General features: G+C 40.5%; 1 protein-coding gene across 1 annotated transcript in view; it reads right to left on the bottom strand.

The window, feature by feature from the left end:
• The window catches only part of ttc38 (tetratricopeptide repeat domain 38), a 33,774-nt gene that overhangs the window by 8,195 nt on the left and 10,569 nt on the right, over positions 1 to 15,010 (bottom strand). The window contains exons 5-9 of the mRNA XM_041795621.1: positions 12,040 to 12,213; positions 3,559 to 3,634; positions 3,078 to 3,197; positions 2,424 to 2,483; positions 2,165 to 2,203 (exon numbers count right to left, since the gene is read on the bottom strand). Coding sequence (XP_041651555.1) covers positions 2,165 to 2,203; positions 2,424 to 2,483; positions 3,078 to 3,197; positions 3,559 to 3,634; positions 12,040 to 12,213 — 469 coding nt within the window. The remainder of the gene's footprint in view (positions 1 to 2,164; positions 2,204 to 2,423; positions 2,484 to 3,077; positions 3,198 to 3,558; positions 3,635 to 12,039; positions 12,214 to 15,010) is intronic.

Here is a 15,010-nt window from a genome sequence, read left to right as displayed (position 1 = left end):
AAACTGCCGCTCTAGCAGCATCCACGCTAATGTCTTCCGCCATAATTGCACCGGCCTCTTCTCGCTGCTTGCATATGTCACAATTCTGCTGCACTCGAAAGTACTGCCTCTTGACACTGTTTGGTCCTGTCACTTTCTAACTGGGCCCAAACTTTTTAGACGGGAGCTTTGCAAGATGGATTTGCCAGTGAGAAACACAAAAATGGGCGAATCCATCTGCTTTGCAAGGTTAGTGTGCATCATGAAGAGAGGGAAACCCCACAACGTAACTGAAACGCCTCCGTGCTGCTCAAGCTACACTATATGGACAAAATCATTCAGCCACATGACCTTTCAACCAACAGGGACTGTAGTGACGTTGTGTTCAAATATGTGTGCCTTATTTATGGCCATTCATTCTGTAGAGCATTTTAGAGGTCAAGCACTAATGTTGGATGAGAAGGCCTGGCTTGCAATGCCAACTTGACTGTGTGGGCCAGTCAAGTTCTTCCACACCAAACTCATCAAACTGTCTTTTCTTTATAGTCCTTGCTTTGTGCTCTGGAGCAGTCATGTTGGAATAGAAAAGGGTCTTCCACAAGCTGTTGCCACAGAGTTGGAAACATAGCATTGTCCAAAATGTCTCGGTATGCTGAAGCATTAAGATTGGCCTCCACTGGAGATAAGGAACCTAGCCCAAACCCTGAAAAACAGCCCTATATCATTATCCATCCAACAAACTTCACAGTTGGCACAGTGCTGTCAGGTAGGCAATTTTCTCTGGACATCTTCCAAACCCAGACTCACCCATCTGACTGCCAAACAGAGAAGTGTGTTCATCACTCCACAGATCACCTTTCCACTGCTCTACCATCCAGTGTCGGTGTGCTTTACACCAGTGGTTCTCAACTGGTGGGTCGGGACCCAAAAGTTGGTGGCAAACTGGTTCCTAGAGATAAAAAAGTCAAAATATCTAGAGGTCTAAAGCTGAAATTAGTTCCTACATTTTATTTTACTCTGTTTTGACGGACAAAGTGTTAATCTTGGTTGATTTCTTGAGATCTTGACTAAGTATCCTGTTATCTTGGATAGAAAAAATCTTAAAGAAAATTGGTTTTCCTTTTAATAATGCATTAATTTTTTTGAGGATTAAAAAAATAATCACCAACATTTACATTATAAAAGCAAAAAAGACTAAAATGAAATGTCTGAATGCATGTCTCTCTGAAGTTTTGGCTTGTCTCTTTGTTCATATGGAAACATTTTTCATTTATCAGCTAAATAAACAAATAAATTTGGGTCACAGTTCACATTACAGAAGTGGTGGTGTGTCCTATGGGTGGACCAGTTGAGAACCACTGCTTTACACCATGACATCAACACTTGACATTTAACTGCTTGGCCATGGAAACCCATTCCATGAAGCTCCAACCATATTCTTGCAAAGGTGGCATCCATCACAGTAACTGAAGTCACTGAGCTCTTCAGAACGACCCATTTAGTGTTAAAAATGTTTGCAAATAGAGACTGCATGGCTAGGTGTTTGCTTTTATACATCTGTGGCAATAGGTCTGATTGAAACACCTGAACAATCATTTACAGGTGTGGCCAAATACTTTTGTCCGTATAGTGTATGTAACAGTAATGATGGGGGACACTGCTGCCGCCAAGCGAGACATGATCCCACTGTCTGACAACAACACCATCTAAGATGTTCATAGATGATTTAGCTGGTGTTAAACCCCCTAACATAGGCTGCAGGTATGATTTAAGACATTTACATTTTTAGGCTCAAAGTAATATTCAAAAATCATGCAGACAGAAATTATTTTCAAAAATGTTCAATAATAAGACAAAGATGTTTTGAATTTTCAGGCATGTTAGACATGTATTAAAAAAAATTTGAGAATAATGGCAAAAACCTTAAAGAGAGAGGAAGCTCTCACACTCTGAAAACCCCTGCAGTCTAGTACAGTAAACACAATATTGTTTACAGTCTTCTTACTAGGTGCTGTCTAGTCTCACCTTTTCTTACTATACCATCACATCAGTTTCAAAGATTGAAAAACATAAAACATGTAGGTGGCAACTGAGACCATCAACTTTCGTTTCACTGCTGAGATTAGACTTAGTGTAAATGGATGAACATCAAAGCTTTGACACTAACCTTTTTACCCAAACATACCTGAGAATCGAATATTTCCAGAGCGGCTTCATATTGCTCCTGAGGGGGGAAGAGAGGGATGAATTTAAATAACTTCAGACTTAAGACATTAGGGAGTTTGATAGATTGTGCTGCACAGATGCAAACACAAATTAATCTTGCAACATAATCAACCTCAGACTTTAAATTACCCAAGGGAAAGGATATCATAAATACAAATTCGACAACAGTCCCACTGCAAACTGCTCGCATGACTGAGAAAACTCATTACAATCTTTACCTTCTCGATGAAGTACAGAGCCCAGTGCCAATAGTTGTGACTGGCCAGCATGTCGGATACCTGGAATTTAACAATAAATATTTGATGCATGTTTTTTTATCGCATAATTGACCCTTTGTTAAAGCCTCCTCTTATAGCAACCACTGCTAGGAAACTTCCAGTTAGACAAACCTTCATCCAGGCCAGGTCTTTTTAGTAAGTCATAGTGGAATTATGATCTTAACGTTGTTACTTCATCATGTTTAAAAGGTGTGCTTTGGATGTTTTCAGGAGTATTTTTTGATTTTATATTTTCTTTTTTAAATGCTGGCCTGGTAGGGCAGATCAGACTGAATTAGGGTGCAGGCCTATTCTATCAGTCCAAGTCGTAGTGATGGACCACCACGCTCCATGCACCTCCACTGCCCCTCGCTTTTTTTGAGTTGAAGAGTTTTTCAGTAAAAAAAAAAAAAAAAAAAAAAAAAAGGGAAGTGGGAAGAATCCCAGAGATCAGAGATGGTGTCTAACCTTGTAACAGCAACCACTGAGGGCAGGGTTTGACAGAGTCCCTTCCTGGTGAGGGCAGAGCTTAACAAAGGGTCCATTCTAAGTTTTTGTGCACAATCAAACATGGTTGCCGTGATAAAACTTCTCAGGAAAAACAAACTGAAGTACCTGCCAGTCTTTCTCTCTACTCTCCATGAACTTCAGGCCTTTGTCCACCTCGACTCTCATCTCATAAACGTGTGCCACAGAGTGCACAGCCCAGGCGTCCTCCGGAGTCAGAGCGAGACCCTGCACGACAAAGCTTCATTCAGTGACGTACAAAAGGCGACACAAGTCTGCACATCTCACACCAGAGTAAAATCACATTTCAAAAATAATGGCATACTCGACCCTCAGTAAGTATTGTTTCATCTCTGATGTGTTGTTCAAGTGACCCTCTTCTCTCAAACACTTTGTAGGCATTTCTCTCTCAGCAGAGCGGAGCCATGCTGCCAAGCTCAGGGAGAGCGGCTTGTTATTAGTGTTTGACTGCAAATTACTTGGCAGATTGAGCTGACACAATCAGCGCAGGCACAGACAGTCTGGACCACCCCGTGACGATAATGGTAACAACGTGTACTGAAGACTGTAATAAAGAAGAAAAACTCACCTCCATGGCTACTTTCTCAGCCTGGTCGTAAGCGCGAGTCTCCAAGAGGCCAAAGGAGTACATTCCTTTCAGATAGCTGGGAGCAAAAACACACAAACAAGAGGCTTATCATAAAACACAGAGTGGTGAAATTACATCCAAACAAATTCTATTAATGTGAGATGATTAAAAGCAGACACTAGTGTTGTGCCTGCAGCATTAACAGCTCAGGGCCATTAACCAGAGAGCTTTAAAGTGACCTCGGTTCACTTTAATGTCAATGTGATCGCACAGGGCCGGTTATGTACCTCTATTCATCCTGAATACAAATACAGACATGTGCAGAAGTCACAGTTTGGTGCATGCAGTCCTACAACAAATAAATACAACGAATAAATGCAACCTCAATTCCAAAAAGTCGGGCTGCTACCATAAATGTAAATAGAAAACAGAATGCAATGATTTTCAACCCTTATAAACCCATGTTTTATTTACAATATAACATAAACAACATATCAGATGTTGAAAATGAGACATTTTACCATTTCATGAAGAAATACAAGCTCATTTTGTATTTAATGGCAGCAACACATCTCAAAAAAGTAGGGACAGGGCCATGATTACCATTGTGTAGCATCTCCTCTTCTTTTAACATCAGTCTGTAAAGGTCTGGGAAGTGAGGAGACCAGGACCTGGAATGATGTAGGATTCCGAGTCTTTGCTGGGCTTTTTATTTTAAGATGCAACAGATTCTATTCTAGCCAGCTAAAGACCTGGACTCTTCTCCTGTGAAGCCATGCTGTTGTGATAGATATGGTATGTGGTTTAGCATCATCATGCTGAAATAGTCAAGGCCTTCTCTGACACAGACGTTGTCTGGATGGGAGCATATGTTCATATGCTCTGAAACCTCTATCTACTTTACAGCGTTGATAATGCCTTTCCAGATGCCTATGGCACTAATGCAACCCCATACCATCAAAGATGCAAGCTTTAGAGCTGTGCACTGATTATAAACTGGATCACCTTTCTCCTCTTTAGTCTGCAAGACAGAGCATCAGAGGCTTTCAAAAAGAATTTCAATTTTTCACTCATTTGACCACAGAACAGTTTTCCATTTTGCATTAGCTATTTTTTAATGGTTTATTTAGGGGCTCTTTTTCCTTCATTGGAGCAATAAGACAGTGCATAGTCAAAGACAGGGATGAGAGAGTGGGGAATGATATGCAGTGAAAGAGCCACGGGCCAGACTTGAACCTGGGCCATCCACGTAAATGGTGCACAACCTTACCACTAAGCCAACTGCTTCCCTTGCCTCAGTCCATCTTAAATGAGCTTCGGCCCATAAAAGACCCCAGTGTTTCTGGATTGTGCTGTCTTAGGGCTCCTTCTTTGCACAATACAGCTTTAACTTTCATTTGTGGATAGCACAGCCAACTGTGTTGACAGACAAGGATTTCTGGAAGTGTTCCTGGGACCATGCAGTCATTTCCAGTACAGGACCATGCCTGTTTTTAATGCAGTGGCCCCTGAGATCACAAGCATATAATATCGATCTTTGGCTTTGTTCTTCGTGCATGGAAATTTCTCTAGATTTTCTGAATCCTTGGAACTACTATGTTCTGTAGTTGGTAGGATACTCAAATTGTTCCACAATTTGTAAAGTTTTTCAGATTGGTAAACCTCTGCCCATCTTTATATGTTAGACTTTGCCTTTCTAAAATGCTCCTGTTACACCCATATAAAACAGGTTTATGTCTGGGTAAATGTTTCAGACCTGTTGCAAAATGCTTCCTTTAGCTGTTTTCAATCAATACCTCTTACGTTTCCAGCCTTCTGTTGCCCTGTCCCTACTTTTTTGAGATGTTTTGCTGCCAACACATTCAAAATGAGCTAATATTTTCCATGAAATAGTAAAATGTCTCAGTTTTAACATCTGATATGTTGTTTATGTTCTATTGTGAATAAAATATGGGTTTATGAGATTTGCAAATCATTGCATTCTGTTTTTATTTATTTTACACAGCAGCCCAGCTTTTTTGGATCCGAGGTTGTAAACTACAGGCTGTACCAACCATCACTCAAAACAACACCAGATGGAACAAATGATCATGTAAAAAGGAATAGAAGAAACACAGAAGTAGGCATCTGGGAGCATATTTCCTGTTGAACAAAACTGCAGGAACTGTAGGAACCAAACTGTGACCTCTGTGAATCACTGCCCTCCTGGGTAACACTCTAGATAGTGTCACTAAATTAACACTCTTAATCATGCAGATGACTGCCTCTGCATTATTCTATTATGTGGATATCGTGGTTTTATTTTTGCTGTGCTAATGTTGTGAAAGTGTTGAGTTTCTTTGTCTCAGAAACACAGAAAGCGCCATTAAACTTGAATTATCAATATTGTTTGGTCTGACTCGTCTACATACTCATGTCACTGAGTGGAAGATGTTTATGAAAACAATCATTTAAAGCTATCAGGAGACATGATTGCAGAGTGATGCATAAAATATCAACTGTGTGATTGCATGTTTTAAAGCTCAGACTCTCTATCTAAACACACTCTGCCAAAAAAAAAAAAAAAAGAAAAACACTTTCCAAAAAACCTGCAGGTAAAACACCAGATAATTGCAGTGAACAGGAATATTACAGCCTGCATCATCTTCTATGAACCTGATGATCCTGTCATGCATTCTTAGGGTTTATCTTTAAGGCTGTTTACACTCACCTCAAGTGAAATCATTTGGATTTATTAAAGACATCAAGACATAAACATGTTTCCTGCAAGGTTTTGTTAAAAAAAGCAGGCCTTAATTTAAACTCAGCATCATTTAGATCAGTACTTCAGGACCCACTTTAACCTTCATACTGACAACCACAGACCCATATTTCAGAAATCTCTACAACACAAGTTTGTTTGATTTTATTATCCACGAGAAAGGGGACTGGATTTAACTAAATGAACTTTTAATTTTAGACAAAGACAAATGATTTAATTCATTAAGGGGAAAAAAGCCGTCCAAACCGAGCTGCCTCTATGTGAAACAGTCATTGTCCCCTAAACCTAATAACTAGTTGTTCCACCCAGCAACAACCGAAAGCTGGTAATCAGTCTTTCACATCACTGTGGAGGAATTTTGGCCCAGTCTTCTTTGCAGAACTGTTTTAATTCAGCCACATCAGAGAGTATTCCAGTGTGAATGGCCTGTTCAAGGCCGTGCCTCAGCATCTCAATCAGATTTAGTTCTAGACTTTGACCAGGCCACTCCAAAACCTTCATAAACCATTCAGAGGTGGACTTGCTGGTGTGTTTCAGATCATTGTCCTGCTGCATAACCCAAGTGTGCTTTAGCTGGAGAGCATGAACTGATGGCCGAACATTCCTCTTTAGGATTTTCTGGTTGAGAGCAGAATTCATGGTTCCATCAATCACACCAAGTGGTCCAGGTCCTGAAGCAGCAAAGCAGCCCCAGACAATGTTCTTTTGATGAAATGCTGTGTTAAGTTTTACTCCAGATGAAACAGGACGCACTCCTTCCAAAAAGCTAAACTTGTCTGCAAAATATTATCCTAAAAGTCTCTTTCATATGGTTAAGTCATGAACTCTGACCTTAACTGAGTCTGTGAGGCCTGCAGGTTTCTAGATGTTGTTCTAGGATCTTCTATGACCTCCTGGATGAGTTGTCAATGTGCTCTTTGAGCCATTTTGGTGGGTCATCACTGTTTCAAATTTTCTCCATTTGTGGATAATGGCTCCCACCTTGGTTTGTTGGAGCCCCAAAGCTTTAAAAATGTCTTTGTAACTCTTTCCAGACTGACAGATGTCAGTGACTTTGTTTCTCATCTGTTCTTGAACTTCTTCAGAAGGCACCATGATGTGTTGCTTTTTGAGCTCTTTAAGTTGACTCCACTTTGTCAGACAGGTTCTGTTAAGGCAGTGATACTCAACGCGTGGCTCTTGAGCCACATGTGGCTCTTTTATGTCTTAATTTGAAATATTATTTCCCAGAAAACCTTAAAAATTGAAACTTTTACTTAAGAAATTACCCATCAATCATCATATTAATCAGTTTTTCCCACACTTATACAGTAGGTTTTAATGGTCAAACCTAATTGTCATCCTTCATTTTTTATCTATTTCCATTGCCATTGATTGCAATTATTTGTCCCTTCTTTAAATTTTCTGCCACTTTTAATCAATTTCTGCTGCTTTTAGCCCATTTTTACCACTTTTTGGGGCAACTTTTTGACCATTATTACCACTTTTATCACTTTTTTCCGTTTTTCATCAGCTTTAGCCACTTTTATCCTGCTTCTTTCCATTTTTTATCCATTTAAGCTGCCTTTTCCTATTAAATGCAACTTTTTCTCAATTTTTCCCACTGTCTTACAGCTTTTAGCCCATTTGTCACATTTCACTCATTTAGGAGCTTTATGACCACCTGTAACTCAATTTTTGGTGACTTTGCACCCATTTTTTGCCCAGTTTTCTCCACTGTATGCCTATTTTGCCCCTTTTTCCTGTCATTTTTTGCCATTCTTTTGCTGCTATTTGACCATTTCTGCCACCTTTCACTTATTTTCATTGCTACTTTAACACATTTTCGCCACCTTTTACCACTTAGACTGTGGCTCTTGAAAAGGCATTTTTCAACAGTTTGGCTCTTTGGTTGAGCAGGGTTCAGTAACACTGGTTTAAGGGATTTCTAGACTCACAGGTCTGGCAGTAATCAGGCCTGTGTGTGGCTAGTGGAACTGAACTCAGCTTTCAAAAAATGTAGTTAATCACAATTAATTCATGATATAAATGCCTTTTTCAACATAGGGTAAGGTAGGTTTGGATGGATTTTTCCCTTAATAAATGAAACCCTCATTTAAAAACTGCATTCTGTATATATTAAGGTTGTATTTGTCTAATGTTAAATCTGTCTTTAAGCATTTAAGTGTGACAGATGTGCAGGAAAGAGGCAAAGACTTTTTCCAGAACTGTACGTCACATAACATAAAATTCACCATGAGTAGTAAACCTCACTCACCAGTTGCTCATCTTTTAGAGAGCCATTGTCAGAGAGTGAGCAGTGAGCAGAAGAAATGCAGGTGGTGAAAGAGAGATACGGGAGGAGGTGTCAAAATGAAATAAGTGAGAGACCAAAGAGAAAATAGTGGGAGAGAAGGTACAGGGCTTGGAGAAGGGAGCTGGAAAGAGGATGAGAGATGACGAGGGGGCCGGGATGAAATGTAGAGGAGTTAAGAAGAGGAAAATGTGTTACACAGAGCCAAGTGGAGAGGAGAGGAGAGGAGAACTGGGGAGAGGGTGACGGATGTAACAGAAGAATAAATCTGAGAGGTGATCAAGGGTGAAGAAAAGAAGGATGATGGGAAAGCATGAGGAGAACAGGTGAAAAGGGAGGAGAACTGGAGATGGAAACGTGTCGAGTAGAAAGAAGTGGAAAAGAGAGTCGAAAAATGCAGATGAGCAGAGGTAGATGTAAGAGGATAAGATGTTTTACATTGTTTTTGTATTCTAAGTTGATGATCAGAATTTTTTTTCTTTATTTGATCCTCAAGGAAAAGCATTGCCACACATAAATGAGTGGAGCTAAGAAAGAGAGAGGAGTGGGTGACCAGGAATTAATCTATTTAAGAATATGTACTTTTCTATCAAATTATCAAATATCATTTAAGCTACAATATTAAGAACTTTCACACTGAAATATCTAGATTAATTCAGTCCTCCCACATCCCACTTCTTCCAGACAAGCTCTAACTCTCCCTCCTCCCAGTTCAGCTTCTGACCCTAAATCTGCACACATTAGCAGAATATTTAAGGTGAACTTTTGGGCATTTTGCCTTTACTTGGATAGAACAGCTGAACAGAGAAAGAAAACATGGAGAGAGAGTGGGGGAAGACATGTACCAATCAGCGCTGAGACTGGAAATTAAACCTGCATGCGTCAAGGACTGCAGTCCCCGCACACTGGCGTCTCTGCTCTACGGACCGAACTAAACCAGTACCCACCTACGCAGAACTCTTAGCTTTGATGTGATACAGGTAGAAATCAAACCATATGGTGTTTATTTAAATATCACAGGATCAAATGTAGAAGTACTTAAAAAATGTATAGAAAGTTTTTGGTTTTTAGCTATAGACACTGCCTTAGGCAGTTTTCACGTCCACCTTCTTCGATTAAATTAAAACAAACTCAAGTTTGATTGCATCTTTTTTGAAAGCTGTCTATCCAACCCTGGTGTGCATCAAAAAATTGCACCTAGACTGCTTGAAAAGATGGGTCTGAGGCCCTATTGTTGCAGTCAGAAATATTACATCAAAGGATGAGTCAGGAGTCAGAACGAGTTGAATGCAGCTTTGACGTTACGTTTATTTCAAGCAGGACAATGGTACAGGAGTGAGACCTCGAATCTCTCTAACCATGCACTTTTATACCTCTCAGTCCATGTGTGCACATGCGCCTAAGTACACACTTCTGGATGTTCACCACACACACACACAGTTCCTGGTAACTAACTACCTAAACATTTCCCAGAATATAACAAAACACTTCCAAGTTTTATCTCTCCCACCATGTCACATTAATCATTGACTGGTCCAGTAAACATCTGTTGACCTAGGAATGTCACGGTAATGACACGTATGATAGTGTAATACACTTAAATGCAAATCACAATATACCTACACTATTTACAAGACAGTGCTCTGCTTCATTTTCAAATAGTTCCACATGCAGAAAGCAGCGTTTGAAAACAATCTGCATGCACATAAGGTTGCAGAAAACACCAAAAAAGGTGCAGTCCACATGCTAGGCCAGGTGATGGCAGTCAAACAGCTCTTGAAGCAAAACTGCGGCAGCTTCCATATTGAAATCGCTGTCTCAACCAAACTTTGGATCAACCTAACGGCCCGCCCACTAAGCTCTACTTCCTGTCAGCTTGCTAGCTAGCATTCTGGTTGACAGAAAGGTCGAGCTATCTGTCAGTCAAATGAGACGTGCCAATCAGAGCGCAGTGAGGTTTTTCCTAAATGTAATCTAAACGATTGTGGTACAAAAAATTCATCCTCCATACAGTGAGAGGACATGAAGACACTAACTAATGAGACACGTTTGGTTTTTTGAACGAGGCTGTAATCCAGTTTATTTCTAGTGTAAAAAACGGCTTTTTAAAAGGTGTTCAGAAGTGACTTTTTCCTGCAGACTGCCTCAAGTGGACACTTGCTGTATTGCAATTTTTTTGCATGTTAGCATTGGCTTCATTTTTCAGGACCAGATGTTGCCGCTTGGTTTAGAGACCCTTTCTTTTTTTTTTTTAAGATTTATTTTTGGGCTTTTTCATGCCTTTATCTGACAGAGGAAGGACAGTGGATAGATTCGGAAACAGGGAACAGAGTGGGGAGAGACATGCGGTAAAGGGCCACAGGCCGGATTCGAACCCGTACATGGGTAGCGCCTTAAACCACTCAACCATCTGCGCTCCCTTAGAGACCCTTTCTACCTAAGAGTACCCAGTCATGCATGAGCAAAAACCCTTCTTGTGCATGGCAGTTGACTGCAATTGTAGTGCGCATGTGCATTTACTTAAGGTTTTGCCTGTTTACATGGGGACAAAGAACGGGGGGGGGGGGGACTTTTCACTCTGGAGCTTGTTTCTAAATTGTTCTGTTTTCATGCACCCAAATCGCCGTTCTGGTGTAGACAGACCACCTAAAGGCAACAAAAGTTTTGCATTTTCTAAATCTACTTTTCTGGACTTCAGTGTGATTTATTTGTAATAAGAACATTATATGGCTTAAATCTGGCATTCCTGTCGTAAGCATTGAGCTTTCTTGGATTAGAGAGCATGCGTTAAGGACCACAGGCAGCCCTGAAAGACCTTCTGAAACAGTTTTGGTGGACAAGGAGGTCAAGGCTCAGGAAGATTAATGTGAAGCTTCTCCTGAACTGTCTTGTTAAGCACTTTGGCAACTAAGGAACATCAAGATATTAGCTGCAGTTGTGCTTTATTTTCAAACTTTATATTTGCTTGCAGTGATAAATGCAATCAATATAAAACAGATGAAGACTAGATCTGACATCTTTGACTGTGTTGATGTTGAAATTGTGAAGCTATAGAGCAGCCACAGCCATGCAAGAGTCAGATAGTCTTTGTTTACTTCCAGGAATGTTCCCGCAAGAAATCCTGTCCAATAAGAGAGTATTTTCCTCATGCATAACACATTTTAGTCTGCTCATGAATACATACATGTGAACACAGACCCAACTTGAGGTAATAATGCAACTACGAAACAAACTGGACCATGATTTGGACAAAAGCAAACAAACTATAGGAGTGAAGATGCTCTAAATGGCAAATACTTGTTCCAACAATGCTCACTCCTTTGCTCATTGTAGCTATTGGTTAAAATCCTCATGTACTGTCTGTATTTTTTCAAGATTGTATCTTTTTAAAACATGTGATATCAAAGGTTTAACTCTGTGTTCATACCTGGCCAAAGGCATGTGTGGTTTCCAGTAGGGCAGCACACGAGCCACCGAGTCCCTCAGCTTGTTTTGGGCTCCGATGTAGAAGTAAGCATCGTGAGAAAACTTCAGAGCCAGCATGTCAGTTGGATAATCTACCAGAATGTCTTCCCATACATCGCAGGCCTTGGAGAAATTTCTACAAAAGACACGAGCCACAGATGCAACAGAGTCAATAGAGTGAGTGTACCAATCGAATCAGAAAGATGTCAATATACTTTGTGCCAAAAGGAGGGAATTAGAGACTCTTGAAAATCACAAGTATCCTCCAATATTGAGACACAGAAAGTCTAGTCAAGAATATCACAGTGTACTCTACCACACCATGGGGGTAAGAAACTGCAGATAAAATAGAAACATTAATTGCGAGCCAGAGACTGAAATCTACGGAGGAGTCTTTGGCACACTGAGTAACAGATGCACGCAGTGGATCTGAAACACATGACTGCTTCACACGGGGAGAGACAAAATGAGGAGCTCAGGGTTGAATGAATATTGCCTGAAAGATAAAACACATTCTTGTAGTCGTCTGTTGTCTAAAAGAGCGTCATTGTTTCACAGGAAAAACTATTTTTTCAGACGCAGTGGTAAACAAAACTGATCTCTTCTCTATTGGGACCAAATGCTGACTGACTGCTCTGCAGCGCTGACTTCAAAACACGCTGCGCTATATCAGAGGAAATGTCTCTCTTCTGCTCCAAAGATTTAAGGATTAAATATTTCCCTGCTAAAATCAATCATGCTTAAATCTATCTTAATGCATATAATTCATATTAATGTCACTTTGTTCCATTTTAATGGGATTATAAGATGTCATATATTATGTTGATGGCAGGAGATTATGTTTCCAGAAAAGTGAAGCCTTGCACCTTTATTTCTGCCAAAGTGTCTGTTTGATTTTTGGATCAGGCAGAAGTTACTGTTTATTTTTGTCTTTCGAAATGTTTAATTTAACAAAGTGGGGCTTTGAACCAAGTGACCACTGTGCCAAAAATGACTTCATTTTGAGTGTAAAAACAAGTCAAATCAAGTCAACTATCTACATTTAAAACAAGCAAGAGACACTGAGTCTAGGTGGCGTCCAGGCCTCACAAGATGAGTCTTAATTGTCCCTGACCGGCTATTTTGCAACAGACGCAACAGCCAAAAGTGTTCAATTTGTGTAATAGCAGCGGTGCCTACAGCTTATTAAAAACCCCAACAGATGAGGGAACAAATGACCTCAGGAATCTGTTAGATTTGACCCTCCTGGTAAACCTCCACCCTGATGGCAGAAGTCTAAACTCTGCATGCAGTGGGTGCTGAGGGTCTCCCAGGACAGCCTCTACCTACTGTGTGGCCCTTACAAGATCATTTAAAGTGGGCCACACACTCCACGATTAATGAATGACCAATGATTCCTTCCCTCCACAGTCAGCAAAGGCCTGATTATTGGATGGTGCTTTAGATTATCTTGCCAGATGATCTTGAGGTGTGCGGTGAAATTTCTTCCTCTCCTACCTGATTTGGGGACAACTACAATCAAAGATTACAGCATCATCAGAAACATCCAGAAGAGTGACGGACTGGATGTTTGGAATTTGGGCAAATGCCAAAAAGGCCTAACCTGACACACCAGATGGATTTGTTTCACACATCCATCAGGAAAATGTCCCATAGACAGCGCTTGGGAAAGGGTAGAGCCTTTGAAAAAAATTCAGAGGGTGATTGGATGAACGTTTAGTGTGTCACATCTTCACGGGACAATCAGAGCAACAAAACATGTGACGTCATAGCCCTTTGGCAACTCTGGTACATCAAGTACGCAGCTTCTGTCGTTTTTGAAAAGAAAACAACTCACTGCTGTTCTTTGTTCTTCTTTTAATGAAGAAATTTCTTCAAGTTCTGATAAAACTGGTGCTTTAGCAGCATCCACGCTTATCTCTTTCGCCATAATTGGACCGGCCTTTTGTTGCTGCTTGCTTACGCCACGAATCCACCGTGCCCGAAAGTACTGCCACTCGATGCTGATTGGTCCTGTCACTTTCTCACCAGGCCCAAACTGTTTAGATAGGAGCTCTGCAAGATGGATTCACCAGTGAGAAACACGGAAACGGACAAATCCATCTGCTTTGCAAGGTTAAAAAAGGCCATGCTATTATGAGCTTTGGCCAAAATAAAACCTCTGAAAAAGCTGACAATTTCCTTAGTAAGATTTTTGAAATATAAAAGATACTGATAAAACTGAAAAATATTTGAGATCAGCCAAACTTTATGTTTTTAAAGATATTTTCTTCCTTCCCCGCTTTGTGATCTAGAACTGGTATTTTGTGTTCAACACACCACAGGGTAAAAGATCGATCAGGGAACAAAACAACCAGAAGGAGGAGCAGAGAAAAGAAGAGACAAACAATGAAACTTCGTTGGTTGATAGTGAGAACCAAGCAAATTTAACAGCTTTATTTTTGAATCATTTTTGGCCATTGTGGCCACCAGTGTGGCCGCAGCTAGCTGTGCTAACATTACCATGGGTGACAACATGGACTGCGGCTATGCACTGCTCTTTCATCATCTGTTTTGATGAAACTGGTGCATTATCCAATATTGGCCTAATAAACTAAGGTTGAACCTCATGTGTTGCTCTTATTTGAAGCATATCGTGTCGCTCTAATCTCTGATTGTGGTAAATAATTGTCAGCACACACTCACTGGCCACTTTATTAGGTATACCTGCCCAATTGCTTGTTAACACAAATCACTAATTAGCCAGTCAAATGGCAGCAACTCAGTGCATTTAGGTGTGTCGATGTGGTCACAAAGTTGAAACCGAGCGTCAGAATGGGGAAGAAAGAGGATTCAAGTGCCTTAAATGAATGTGGCATGGTTGTTGGTGCCAGACAGGCTGGTCTGAGTATTTCAGAACCTGCTGGGATTTTCTTGCACAACCATCTCTAGTG

This window comes from Cheilinus undulatus, linkage group 9, assembly GCF_018320785.1.
Source record: "Cheilinus undulatus linkage group 9, ASM1832078v1, whole genome shotgun sequence".
Classification (NCBI taxonomy): Eukaryota; Metazoa; Chordata; class Actinopteri; order Labriformes; family Labridae; genus Cheilinus; species Cheilinus undulatus.
Note: the sequence above shows the minus strand (reverse complement) of the source record. Positions and strands in the feature narration are given on the sequence as shown.